General features: G+C 39.1%; 1 protein-coding gene across 2 annotated transcripts in view; it reads right to left on the minus strand.

Moving 5' to 3' along the window:
• CEP112 (centrosomal protein 112) overlaps positions 1–15,196 on the minus strand; it is a 161,781-nt gene that overhangs the window by 75,975 nt on the left and 70,610 nt on the right. For both annotated transcript variants that reach the window (XM_069872763.1, XM_069872762.1), the window contains one exon: positions 9,055–9,237. In XM_069872763.1, the coding sequence (XP_069728864.1) occupies positions 9,055–9,237 (183 nt within the window). The remainder of the gene's footprint in view (positions 1–9,054; positions 9,238–15,196) is intronic.

A 15,196-nucleotide genomic window follows, 5' to 3' on the forward strand; every position in this document is an offset into this window, starting at 1 on the left:
GCTCCCAGGACAGCACAGTGTGCCACAAGCATCTCAGCTGCAATTTGTTACTGATTTTCCACTTGAAGGTTTCTCTATAACACTTTAATGTGGGAGCGTGCGGAGCTTTATGGATGGTCTCATATTTCTCAGCTGACATATCTTCAGCCAAAATATGTCAGCTACAGGAGAGGGCAAGGCTTTGTGATTTCTTCTTCCCCCATCACAAACCACATAAAAGAAAAATACAAATAATCGGCTCTCCAAAATTGCTATTTATTACCTCATCATGGAACAGGCTACTGGACCCGGCAGTGGTATTGAGTAATATCATTAGTTAAACCATAAAGAGGTTGTATTTATTACTCAAAATTGGGAAAATTAGCATCCATATGGATCCTATTGTTTTAAGACCCGTAATGCTGCCAAAACAAGTGGCGTTAACATTCCAAACTAAAGATTGTCATAATTTCTTGTCTAGTGTTTCATTCTTTCATTTGGTATTTATAATACCTTTGAATTGAGGAACCAAATGGATCATAAAATCTCTCCTATCAGATAAATCATTTAACATCTAGACTACTGTTCAAAACTTTATTTATAGTGGCAGTGAGTGAATGGAATTAGCATCTGCTGACCCAAGGAACAGGAACTAAATTGGCTTTGGATAATCTTTCCCTGGAAAAGGGACAAGAGAAAAAGCACAGTCTAAAAAATTAACTACTTAATTTGCAATACATAGCACCTTCGTAGGTAGCCAAAGACAGGATATCCTAACCTCCAACCCTGGAAAAATTATGGAGTAAAATTCCATGAAATTAATTTCCACGTGCCATTGGGAACACCAAATCCAGATATAGCAAGGGTAAATCATGCATGACCAAGCTGGTTGTCTGCTACAATGAAATGACTCTGGAAAAAGAGAAAACTGTCAAATTCTTTTACCTTGAGTTTAGCAAAGTTTTTGGTATTGACTCTTGTAGCATCTGCATAGTCAAAGTGAAGAGACAAACTGGATGGGTGTACTCCAAAATGAACGGAGAACTCCCTGGACCACCGAGTAGGAAAAGTAGGAGTCAACAGGCAACCAGTTACAAGTGGCATTTCTCAAATGTCAGATGGGGCTGATAAAACTTAAAGGCCTGGATGATGGGACAGGACGAACGCTGTAAAATACTGTGGTTGGCATCTCTTGCGGGGAAAGTGGTCACTATGCTGGAGAGCAGGGCTGCTGTTTATAGGGACCTGGGAACTAGGACCTTCAGGAAGTTCACCACACTGCTTATTCAGCCTGGAGACTGGAAGACAAAGGAAGCACCTAATTCTTGTCTTCAGCTAAGCGTAAAGAGGAATTCCAGAGAAGACAGTGGGAAGACTTTTCTTGAAGGGGCAATGAAAAGACAAAAGAAGCTACAGATCCAAGTTGTAACGATACATGTTCCAACTGGATATAAAGGAAAAGGAATTTCACAATGGATCAGTAAAGTAGTGAAGCAGGTTGGTCAGGGAGGTTGTGCAATCTCCATCATTGCAGATTTTCAAAACTCAGTTGGACTTGGCCTTGAGCAGCATGATGTAATTTTGAAGTTAGACCTGCTTTGAGCAGGAGGTTGGACACGATGGCCTCCAGAGGTCCTTCCAACTCAAATTATTCTATGATGCTGTGGAAAAACACTTCAATATGAATCCTGATCTCCCACTAGAGGATGTCCCTTCAGACATTGAGCGGAATGGCTGAAGTAGACACCACTGCTGCCTTGTTCTATGGACTAAGAGAAGTCAACTTCTCTCTGTTCAACAATGCTCTCAAGCAAATTATAAGATAATATTAAAATATTAAATATTTTCAAAAGAACTAAAAAACATTAATAAAGCATGTTACGAGTAAGTACCCCCTTCTCTGTACAGCAGACATTTAGCAGACAAGTTTAGTTGTAATATCTGGAACAATCTGATATCACAGAAACTATATTCAAAAGAGAAGATTTAGACTCTTATACTTGGAATAACCAACTTTAGCTTGTCTTTGTCATATGCTGAACTTCAAATAGAAAGCACACACTCCTTTTATTTCCAAATCAAGAGCTTATATTGTAAGGTGACCATTTCTGCAGAGTAACACAGTATTTTTGCCTCTTTGCTTAGAAATTGTTGCACCATCTCAAATGCTGCTGCTAATATCACCTGTTTCATGTTTACTAATGTACTTGATCATTTGACTTCAATACGCCTTTAATAACCTTAATTTTAAAAATAATTTCACACCATGTATAGCTTATTGTCTATTTTAGTGTTAATCATTCATTGTTACCATCACACACAAACCCTGTATGCACAGCCACACCTAGTCTATGTGTTAAAAACTAGCATAAAGATCCTTTACGCTGATATATATATATTTATACATATGTATATTTACACTCTGCCGATGGCCAAGATTGATTTCATTTTTTTTCTCAGATAAACTATTCTATATTTATTAACATCTATGCAGGAAACAATCACTTTTTCCTAAACAGTGAGTATTGGTATAAACTAAAATTACTGCCATATGATATACAGCCTGCCCTGAAAGGAGTGAAATTACACACTCCACATTTTCAGTAGCCAATATTTAACATTAAAACAAACAAAAAAAATGTAAAAATGTTGATTACAGTGCAACCACAACTACTTTACACATTCAATTTCACATTATATAAACAGAAAGTCCATTTTTCTGAAAAGAACCCCAACTCAGTATCTCAGTTCATATGTGATGAGCTAGTTTCCATGGCAACTGCATTCTTTTTTACATAGACTGTAGACAACACAATGTCAGGTCTCTCCTAAGCTAACTTAACATTTTTTATCAGCGGATGATAATTTATGCACCATTATGTATGGCTTCCAAAAGTGTCTTTAGTAAATATTGCAAATGCTGAACAGCCCGAAGTACAAGCGAACAGAGGAGCAAGTAAAGTCACATCTCCTGCACCAAATTCCTCACCATCTAATTTCAGTCCTATCGTAAAAAGTCGGAGTCAAGGAAAAATGTGGAAGAGATCATAGATGATCACCCACTACAGCATGGGAACACTTTGATGGTTCCATTAAGCGAGGAAGTGGCAGATGTTTATAGCTTGTTCAACAGGCTTTTGAAAGGCATCTCAAACAGAAGTAGCGGCTTAGAAGCAGGGACCAGAAGCAGAGTGCTTGACACAAAACAACAAACGTCACAAGGTGTCTTCGTCTAAGCAGGGAAAGGGAGGTGCACAGGAGGCCCAGCCCCTCACCTTGTTGCGGGTGATGGACGGAGGGGCCCCTGAGCCTGAGCTCTGCGTGCTTCAGTTTTAGGGCAAAAGCTCATTTTTTCCTCCAATCTCAATGATTATGTTTATGCTGGAGCCCAAATTCTCCCCCCAGCTCTTCTGCATTTACTCAAGCCCAGCTGAAAACAGCTGTGCTGGTTACCAGAGCCCCATACGGGATGGTATTTGAGTACTATCCCAGGAACCTGGTGATTTGGCCATTTCACTGAACTCAACTTCACAGCTACGCTATCAGTTTAGAGCCCAGTTTGAACATGTCTATAGGACACATCTTCAGAGACTTGATTTTTGTAGATATTCCTCACCAATGCGATCCATCCCTGCCCCAAGCCAGCCAACTGTGAATAACAACCAAGGGAAACAATGCAAGTGCTGCAACAAATATTTGGTACTTAAAATATTTCACATCAACAGTCATGTTCATTATCCTGGGTTGATTAATGTAAAATTAAACATGCTGCAATATAGCCGAAAGCCTTTGTTTAGGAAAGGCTAAAAGGGAACGTCTGCCTGTCTACAGAAGTCTGCCTGTCAGCCCAAAAGCTCCTCTCCAAGTAAAATATAACAAACAAATATTTAGATTGCAACTCTATGATTTAGATTGTCTGCAGAGAAAGCCTGCAGAGCAAACAATGCACTTTCTTATTAAGAGAAGAAAAATAAGTCAAGGAAAAAATGAGTCATAGAATTTATTTACACAAAATTATATACAGAAGTGACTTCAGCAGCACCTTCAACATCTGAATGTTTCTCAGGCTACATCTATCTGTACTCTCCAGACACGACCAAGCAAACTGCTTCCACTAATACTAGAAGAATCACCCTGTGGAAACTGGTGCTTGGAGATAGTAGAACAATTCCATGAAGCAGAAGACTTAATCAGTAATTTATCTGTACAGTAACAATAGGTTCTGTCAGATCAAAGTTTAAGAAGTCTTCTATTGTGAAACAAATGTTTCCGAAATCCTTCTGTATTAGTATAGTATGAAAAGTTACTGCCACCACAATCTTTACATACAGACAGAAACTGTTCATGTGCTGGGTTATGCAGTTGCCATTAAACAAGTATATAATATTTCTATTATTTTTTTCCATATTTTCTGTTGTCAGCAGTTGACAAAGCTCTCCATCAGACAAATACAGCATTGTACCACTTCGGACTGACTACATATATAGAGGGAAGGTAAATCTCTACTGTTCCCCTCACTTTGTTGATACAGTAATCATCTATACAGAAATATAAACATACATCAAGGATTTGCTGGAACGAAAATAACAATCATCATTGGAATGGAAATAATGATCATTACTGGGGTTTTTTTTTAAGTGTTAACAGGCTCAAGCAGCTCAGAATTAATTCAGACAGAACCAGGTGCAAAACAGCAGCTGCAGAAAGATCACTGCTTACAAGCGCACAGAAGCAAATTTTCAAAGAGGAGAAGCCAGAAAAGAAGTGAAAGGGTTCCCTATGCATTGGGCACCAGGGAAGGAGCTGCTGATTTATCAGAAGGCAAAGCAAACTGGGAAGATAAAGGCCAAGGGGATTTCAGGAAGTGCAAAAAGCAAGAAAGGAAAAAGGAAAGATACTTCAGCCATGGGACAACACCTTATTAACTCTTCTCACCACCTCTAGGCTGCTCTTTCTTTTTTAACAACCTCCATTCTCAGTACGTATGTTTGCGTGACTTCAGAACTGCTCAAGATTTTACTTTCCCGACTAATAATGGCTCATTATTTGTTGACCCTCAAACACCAGTGATTTTCTCTTAAAGCAGCTCCATTTCTGACAGTATAAACATACGTTAAAATTAAATACCAGGACATCAATGACAAATACTGGCAAAACGTGCCTGAGTGTTTGAGCTGCTCTTGACTCTATTACAAATGGATGAAAACAGTGGACTTGCCAATTATCTCATAACAGAGCCTGGAAAGAGAATTCAGTTTCCTCATGGAAACTTTTTTCCCCTCACTGCAGTGCAAAGTGCTGTATTTGAAGTTACAGGGGTACATTTTTTTCTTCTTTTTGCCCGAAGGTCAACGGTCAAAGAACAAGCATGAAAATGATCCAACTCTGTACAGCTGCTGGAACATGAAAATCTTTGAGCTGGTTGAGGCTACGTGTCAGATGCTGAAGAGAAAATAACATTAGTAGTATAAAGGGAAAATGTAAGGGTACAACTGGCACCACAGCCACCACAGTCCATCTGCCACCGCTTATTAAGATTTCCTAAACTTGCTCTCTTATTTCACAAAAATCGATGCATTATTCTCTGCAATCAGAAGTCCCGCTTCAGAAAATTGCCAATTCAGTAGCAAGGCTGGTTTTATTAAAATAAAAGGAAGACCTCCATCACCCAATGAGTCCCCTGTTTTGTGAGCTAATGTATAAAGTAGAATTATTTAGAGAGGCGGGGAACAAATGATCAGCCAAGCTCATTCTCCCAAAGAAAATGATATAAAAACTATCTAAACGATATAAAAAATCCTAAATTAAACAGAAGTAGTGATTCAAAACCACCTTTTTGTTCAGAAAAAAAAAATCCTGTATTATTAGCTGCCATTTAAAGAATAACAATATTAGGGCAGTTCATAGAAAACGTATAGGATTTAAAAGACTACAAGAACACAGCATGGTATAAAAGCCTTTGTACTGCTTTGACTTTTATTGACCTACATGTCAATTTACTCCTCCCCAAGCATTACAACCCTAGGTGAAAAAAATCAAAGCAAGCCTCCCAGATATGGAGAAATCCAAGAGCTAAAGTGGAATGCAACTGTTACCGATAAATTCATCAGCAATACAAAAGGTGATCCGCTTAAATCAAGTTCCTTTCTGAAAATGCATTAAATTTATATTACAAAGAAGCAGTAACATTATTTTACATTTAATTAAAATTCGGCAATGCACTGAAAACATTATTTTTATCGTTTAGTTCTGATTAAAACAATAAACATATTCATACTTGAATAAAATCTAACCGCTTTGTATACTATCTTTCATAGTAGCTGAAGACCTATGTGAAAGCGAAGACCTGGGCTATGCAATAAAAAAATTAATCTTTTCAGTAACAATATAATAAATTGTTCCACAGTACCCAGTCATAGATGACTTTAATAACATAATAAGAAATATCTATTTTAAACATTCGCTACTTTTTCATATGGACAAGGTTTTAATAAAGAAAAATAGTCAATACCTTTAATAATGCTGCTTTCACATCATTCACCAAACGCTGAACAAACAGGTACTTCAAACCAAGCTACTCCTATGTGACTAACACTAATTACTATTTAAATTTTTTGAAATACCCAGGAAATACACTCTTCACTTAGTGAAGCAAAATGGCCTCTTCTGTTTCGTCGCACCTTCACTGTAACAAAGCAATCCTAAAAAAGACCGATGTCAAACCTAGTTCAAAATTAACAGTATTTCAAAAAGCTATGTGTACGTAATCTCATCAAATCACTACGATATCTTTAATAGAGTGCCAAGTATTTTATGAAGGACATTGGCCATTAGCAACATTAGATGTCCAACCACGCATTTTTGTAAATATATGCAAAGATTAAAAAGTTTTATGAAAACATGTGCCATAATAAGAAACACCAGTATCGTCTCTTGAGCTCTCTGCAAAGACAAAAGTGAATTCTAACACAAAGACCAGAGGAAGGAACGAAGAATTATTTGTTTTCCAAAATGGAAAAAATACGCATCCTTGAAAGCTGATAGATCCTTACTAGAATGTAAATAAACAACAGCTTTTCTACTCAAAGGCAATTGCATTTTCTTCCCTGATTTACATGTTATTCTCATGGCAATGTTCAAACGACTGCACAGGGATAGTCAAACCACAAAGAAAAGCCTTGTAAAAAGGCCAAAGTTTTTGCTATGGGGACTATTCAGGTTTTCCCAATAGCTGCGATCATTTCCAGCTTTCTACACCTGGAGTACTGACTGTAGCATTCCCCGTTGGCAACAGAAAGCACAACCAAAGTTTGGGCTCCAATCTGTGCCAGAAATGACCCACAAGAGAATGACATGGAGAGATATACTTACAAGACACCTCCTAGATTCTCTGAATATGCTTAAAATAGTCCTTTTACCTTTGTATTCAGAGTTAGATGGAGCAATACAATAATTGTAATGAACATTGGTGCGTAGACAGAATAATTCTATGTAATTCTAAAACTGTTTTTTAACCTGACTTCTACAGCTTTGCCTTTGTACGCGAATATATTATCAGGGATGCAGGTGAGAGGATGACACAGCTTGGAAAAGTCATTCACAAATAGCTATAGAGTTAAGATTCACCTCTCTCGGGCCAAAGAAAAAAATGCAAAGATAAAAATCAGCCCCTTTAACAATTTAAGTCTTTGTTCATTCTTACAATAAAATGGAGAATAAAGGAAAAGGTTTACTTTTTCAGAAGCAACCTGAATATGCTCTTCCCAAGTGGTCTCACAAAAGTATCTCTCGTTTTCCTTGGAAAACCATTATGGTGGAAGTGGAGAAATAAGTCCTGGCTCAGAAAAATACCCCTCATCCTCCCGCAACAAGCCGTTTGTTTTCCAGTACTCTTACTTAAGCCAGATTTCGATAGTCTGAGTCGTCCAAACATTAAAAAAAATAAATTAAAAATTCAATATCCATTTACACTTAGCTACATTATAGACGCCAGTAAAAGACACAGCCTACTAGTCTACAAGAAAGTAAAGTGAAAACGCCTCAATGTCAGAGTCGTACATCTCATTGGGAAGGCGGTGGTGCGCGGAAAACATATGTCGTTAAAGATGCCTTACCAAAATGTCCAGTTTGGGTATAAAATAATCCATGCATGATAAGTAATTCTAATGCTGATTAGCAGAGCTACTTCCTGAATACTCTTTAAACTACTAAATCACCTTAATATTTTATATATTGTCATTGCAGGCCTTTTTAATATAGGCTCTTAGGAAAATATACCATGTCATCCTTACAAAAATATATTGAAAAAAATGCAATAAGATGCTTTTTGAACTGAAAACTCATAAAGATCATTTTCCATGCTGACAGTGCGCATTTCATCCAGAAGTTTGAAGAGTCAAATACTACCCCAGCTGGGGGTTATTCTGCCAAATGGCTTCCAACAGTGACCACAGAGATGGAGGATGGGAGGGGTGCGTGCGTGTGTGTGTGTAGGAAAATAAACGTGATGGTAAGCAATCCAAAGCCCACATCATCTTATCAAATGTCAGACATTCATAGCCAAACACACAATGCAAATCTAGAATACAAAACTGAAACAAAGGACATGAACAAAATGAAATAAAGCCATTTGTGAGTTACCTGCAGAGATTTAAAACAAACCATAAAAAGCACACGAATGAAGCAGATATAATTCATATGGATTTGTCCAGGAAGGAGAAAAGGAGGGGTGGGTGTGAGAGCTGGGGGGCAGAAGAACAGATACCTTTTTTTCTTAAACAAATCCATCATGAAAGAAAATGAGACAAGATTATAAATAGGCCGAGTTATAGCGCACCATGGGATTTTTAATCTGGCTACCTGTGGTTTTTGCAGTTAAAGCCCTATTCAGCAGTGGGAAAGGAGGGGGGAAAGCGGAAAAAAAAAAAAGAAAAAAAGAAAAACAAAATCACATTTATGTGCCAGTTTCGCAAATGCTCACACAGCGTGCATCACCAACAATGCTGGCAAACAGAAAACACGAATTATTAGCATTTTCTAATAAGCATACGCCTTTCAAACATTATTGATCATTACCTGCCCATCTCGTTTCCTGCATTCTTGAGTTTTACTCTCGTGCTCTGCCATGGCAGCGCGAAGCTGTTTTTCCAGTTTCTCGATTTCCCGTTCATGGTCTCGGACCAGGCAGTCCTTCTCTGCGTTGTGCTGCTGGAATAGGTGCGTCTTCTCCTGTTCATGCTCCAGCTTCAGCTCCACTATCTGATTGGACAGTGAGGAGTACAGTTCATCAACAGAACATCCTTGTCGTCATGACAACTCGTCTACAGCTTAATTTTCCCCTTAATTTCATCAAGTTGGCAATTTTATTTTTACGTCACTCTTACCTCACCTTTTAAAAAGCCACCGTTAGCGTGACAGAATTCCTCCAGACAATTCCAACAATGGAGACAACCGAGCAAATCCAGCGCATCCTTAACCAATTTGTTGGTACAAATGTCGGACCGTACAAGAAAAAAAAAAATGGCATTGTCGCATTCTGTGTACGGTCCGCCCGTCCCCGGCTGCTGCTCATCAGCAGGGCCGAGGATCCTAAATGGTTAATAGCCAGCCTGCTTCGCTTAAGTATACACACGCAACCCCCCCACCCCAGCAATTAAATCTTTTCAAGAATTCTTTATGATTTCCAAAGCGAAAGCTCTTCCTTCAATATTCCGCGACGCCGTTGGATATACAGTTGTCTTTTTTTTTTTTTTAATAATAAAAAGAAAGAAAATTATAAAAAACAAAGCTCTATTATCCCGTTGTCAGCTACGCTATCCCAACATAAACAGATGTATGTGTTCCAGAAGGGCACCTGCTGTGCTGCAAGCTTGCACCATGATTTCATAAGAAGCCCTCTATTCTCAGGATCCTTTCCCAGTCCGCACCACACTGGATGCTGTGACCTTGGCCAGCCTTAGCCTCTCCCCGCTAGACTGAATGGCAGCCCGAGACCAAGGGCCTGGTTGCCGCAGCTTTGATACTAATCCTCCCCGCCTGCGCACAATGGCACCCTACCTGGCCTGCACACTGGAGCAGCCAGGCTGCCTTTGAAGCAGGTGATGAATAGGGACGGCAGGAAGCCGCTTCCCCACTGAACTCCAGGCCACACAGCTGCTAAGAACAGTCACTTGGATTTTTCTTCAGTTTTGGTGGATTTCGGAGAGGGGAGGGAGAAGGAAAAAAAAAAAAAAAATAAAAGAAGAAAAAAAATGCTCTTATCATGAATATGGTGGGTGATTTTCAGCGTGAGAAAAAAAGAGCCAACGGGAGGAGCCGGCTGTGTGTGCGCTGAGAGCGCCCCGGCACCTTATCTTAAAGCTGTAGCATTCAATTCTGGAAGAATATTAGCTGTTTGTGTGGCTTTTGGGTTTAAAATGTGAACTGAAATCCAAAAATAAGCATTTTCTCAAACTACAGATGAGCATATTCTGGGTTTAAATGTAAAATATGTCATGCGTGCTGTGGCTGGGAGCATCCTTCTGGAAAAGAAGCAAGTAGAACAGACAGGATATTCTATGGTTTACCATATCTACATTATTTAATAACACTAAAGAGCTCATTAAGAGACATCTGAAGACCCTGAAGGAGTTCGGCCCCCCAGGAGGCACACATTCTCTGTACTGGGATCCTTACACAAAGTTCTTTAAGTCAGGTTTTTGCCCAAGGTTTGTGTACAAAACTCGTCGCTTTTCAGATGCTCACAGTGTCCTTGTGTGCCTAAATCAAAGAATTCTTCCTCCCTAAGATAAATCTAAAGGCTTTGTCTGGCTTACAAGAAATCATGTTCAGCAGTTTTTCACAAATCAGACCTGATTAAAAATCACGTCAACAAGAGGGGTGCTCTTCAAACATATTCTTCCCTTAATTACTGGATTTTCAGCTGGTTGTGCCAACCAAGGTCTAGAGTAAGACAGTTCGGTGTAGGGAAGTTCAATTACTTAGGTTTTCACTTTTGTGACTGAAGACAAGTAAGGGCAGGAGGCAGGGAATGCGTGCTTGAAGTGGACAAGGGACCAATCTTGTTTCTTCAGCCAGATACACGTGTACGTCACCACTTTACTCACTCAAAGTAACGAAAGTATTATTTTATGATCTCCTCACTTGCAGTATTTATGTTATAGACGCAACAATTTTGAAGCTAAGAGGTGGAAAGAGTTCAAAGGGACCAGTCCTTTTGTACGCAGGAGGGGCATCCCCCAGTCTGCTGTGTGGGAAGAGAAAAGATGGCAGCAGGAGCGGAAATGTTTCATAAAGGGCAAATTCGTTGAATAAAAACCCCTCGCCACTTAAAGCAAAACATTCCCCATGATGGTTTTGGTTTGCTTTTTAGAGGCTTCTGGCAGGGAGCAGAGTTGGAAAGACAGAAGAGGAAAGAAAGGATGGGGACAAGAGCATTTTCTTCCCTCGAGTTCAAAGACCAAGAAAACCCATCTTCCCTAATGAGTATTAACACATACCCCACATTTCGAATCAACAAACCATGCACTCCTGTACAAATAACGTGAAGTGACTGAGTAGCTGTTTGACTGCACTGGTGAACACTCATTGAACCTCCTGTTCTCCTCAGAACTGCTGCCAAGCACTACAGTTGCTCTTCCACTCCTCTGTCTCTCATTCTTGTGTTGTTGTTGGGTTTTTTTAATAGGAAAAAGAATTAATGCACACCAACAAAAGGAAAAAAAACCTTCACAAGATGTTTTCCAGCAACAAGAGGACAACTTCATCACAGGAAGCTGCATGAAAACTATATTAATTCTTCATAAATCAGTATGGATTCTGTCTCTTCTTTGAGGCAGAGAGCACCTTTATGAATGATAAAACAAAACCATCGCCTTAAAAAACTGTATCGTGTTGAGATCTTTCTGCATACACCCCTAGATGCTTAGCACTTCATCACATTACATAAAAATGTTTGCTCAAAATCAGTACAGACAGATAAACAACAGGATGCCCACAATGGGCATTAGGGGCAATACTGAGAAGATATGACCATTAAGCAACAGTGTCCACACTATTACTACCACAGTGAGATTGTATTCATTGTGTTTTAGATGTTTCCTCAATTTGCCATCCCGAAGATGAAATTCTCTTATTCTCTTCTCTGCTCATCTGCTCCTATTTCCAGCCATGACTTGGACACCAAAACAAGCAGGCCCGTCAAACCTCATATAGCTATTGTTACCGTGAAACATTATTATTACCAAATAACATAATTATTTTAAAATTATGACCTCCTTTTGCATGAATTCTTCATTTTTTTAGTTCTTCCTGCACCATTAAAACAGAACCATACTCGAGGCAACAGCTGATTTACTAAGCCAACACCAGAATTACACCGTTTGCTTTTAAATTTGAGAAGAGGAAGAGAAGAGGAAGAGAAGAGGAAGAGAAGAGGAAGAGAAGAGGAAGAGAAGAGGAAGAGAAGAGGAAGAGAAGAGGAAGAGAAGAGGAAGAGAAGAGGAAGAGAAGAGGAAGAGAAGAGAAGAAACAGCTAAAACCAGATTCATCCTTGAACTCCGACCATGTTTTGCTGTTCCCTAGCATAAATAAATGCAGACTGCCAAACAAATTTGGCAATGTGGATCATGCTACCCTATGCAGAACATCGACAGCTGCTGCTGGACGATGGCATTCTAATGCAGCCAGGCGTAATGGTACCTAAATCTGTAGGTGCTTTAGAACAACCTGCTGAAACAAGAGACAATCTAATAAAGACTTAGAGTGTAATCATTCTGTTGTTAGCACTAGTTCAAGTTTGTACATCTAAGGAACAATAAACAGCCTGCTGATTGCAGAAGATATTTTCAGAAGCCAAATACTTGTAATATAATCAACGTCAGCAAATACGTTTTTAAAGTCCCTAATATAGACAAGACCTTCTACTATCCAGTTTTTGCTTTTACATCACACACTAAGTTTAGGCTTTTCAATTTTAGAACAATTTCAACTTGTTCTCAAGAACAAGTATGCCTTTGAAATTCTTTTTATAGTCCCCAAAGGAGGGAAAGGAAATTAGTTAGCTCACTACCTCTTTGAAACACATAGCTGCTACAATAAACATTTGACACCAAAGTATGAAAATTCATGTAAATTTATGTCCACAATTCCAGAAATATTGTAAGTAACACCTATGTAAAATATAGCTCTGCATGGCAAGATGATTTTACTAGTGCTGTTTTGCCATAATTGAACTTCTGAAGGCTGGAGAAGCCACCACTAAGCTACACAAGGCATGGCAAAGAGCTGAACTGAACTCACTTGTACAGCACGCATAGGGTACGTCTTATTTTTCAGCAGTTCTGTAAGCATTTAAGAGCATTTGTAAATCAGGTGTCTTCATTATCATTGCTTTGCTCACAACCAGCCCTAACCTCTGCCCAGCACGGCACAAAACACACCATCTATCCCCAAATTACAACTCCGCTAAAATCTAGCATTTTCTGTCGCCTAAGCCTATAAATAAATGTGCATGTTTCATGAGGATATGGGGATTACCCATCTCTGCAAATACACTGCTTCTAAAAGTAATCTGATATAACAGGCTGGAGGATCGAGTATTAATCATGCTGGGCTCTGGCTTAGCATAACTTTGAGCAGAAAAGAGGAATCTTCACTGCAAGGCAAGAGCGATACCAGAACTACTTTGCAGCAGATAAATTAAATGGATTTTTAAAAGTACACATTTTTTCGAGATTTTGCTGTAATTTGGAACGCAAAGTACTCCCAAGATAAAAGGGCTGTAATGAGCTGAGGGCAAACAGGGCAGTGAAAAATACATCAGTGCAGAGCTATATATTACCACTGAGGTAGCAAATACATATAGGATAATGTATATGCATAGTGAATGTGTTTTACTTTGTTTCATTGCAGGCTGCAATAACTTAATTGGCCTGACTGTGCTTCTTGTTATACCTCACCTTATAATCTACTGCTAATAACTGTATTTCAACTGCAAACTAAGAATTGCAAGAAATTCTGCAAAAGAGAGAAGCCGGTCTATTAGAAGCATAGACTGGTTTGGGCTGGAAGGGATCTTAAAGCACAACCAGTTCCACCCCCACTGCCATGGGCAGGGGACACCTTGCACTGGATGAGGTTGCTCAAAGCCTCATCCAACCTGGCCTTGAACACCTTCAGGTATAGGGCAGCCACAAATTGTCTGGACAACAATTTTATTTTTCCTCTCTGCTACAACAATATACCTCAGCAGCCTCACTATGTATATAAAATCATGTACCCAATCTGTTAACTTTTACTTACAAAGGCCTTCCAGAATTGTGATGTTTTTAATGCACGGGCAGCACACACTTCACCTTAATCCTCCTATCTTCACAATCCTCCTACCATGAGTAAATTTGTTTTTAAATCACTAATATGCTGGAAATGAAGTTGCATCCTTGTAATTAAATCATATTTAGTGCCGTGAGGAACATCAGGAGGTCCCTGTCCCCTCCTCAGCCATGCTGCTCCTTTAAAGGCAACACAGTCTGCAAACAGAAATATTTATTTCAAAGTAATATACCTTGAGTCACAGCAAATGCCTGTTTGTAGCAGATGCTGCTACAGAATTTACTGTACATAGTCTTTGTTTAGAGATTCAGAGCTTATCCAAGGACCTTCTTTGAACACCCAGAACCAACTTCACAGGCATTCGCAGCCTCACTTTCTATTTACTGCAGGCACCAATTTATGGTCCTGGAATTGTCCCCCATCTCCCTCCTCCCCTCAAAGCTGATTCTGTGTTGACTATACAGGGAGCTCAGGCTTTTAACTCCGAATCACACACAAGTTAGATGCCTGGAGGAGACAGTGTAAATACCCATCCATCTGGTTAACAATTCTGTAAATAGCAATGGCACACCAAGAAGATTTCCACTCGCTCTTTACTTGGAGGTGAAATTAATTTTCTTTCCCTATTTGTGAGTTTTACCTATATCACAAAGTTGATTGAAGGAACTATTCCTCAGATATACTGTGCAAATGCCATTCATCTATGTGTAAGGATGGTTCAAAGGAAATACTTATGCATCCTAGATTAATTTATTAAATGAAATTTATGCAGTTTGTTGCTGATGACATGAAAAATTTAGAGCCTCTACTAATGTGCTCATTTGGCCTTCATGCAAGAATAGACTTTACTTCAATTATCTTTGTCTACAGACAAAGAGGAGAGGAA

This window comes from Phaenicophaeus curvirostris, chromosome 19, assembly GCF_032191515.1.
Source record: "Phaenicophaeus curvirostris isolate KB17595 chromosome 19, BPBGC_Pcur_1.0, whole genome shotgun sequence".
In the NCBI taxonomy this organism is placed as follows: domain Eukaryota; kingdom Metazoa; phylum Chordata; class Aves; order Cuculiformes; family Cuculidae; genus Phaenicophaeus; species Phaenicophaeus curvirostris.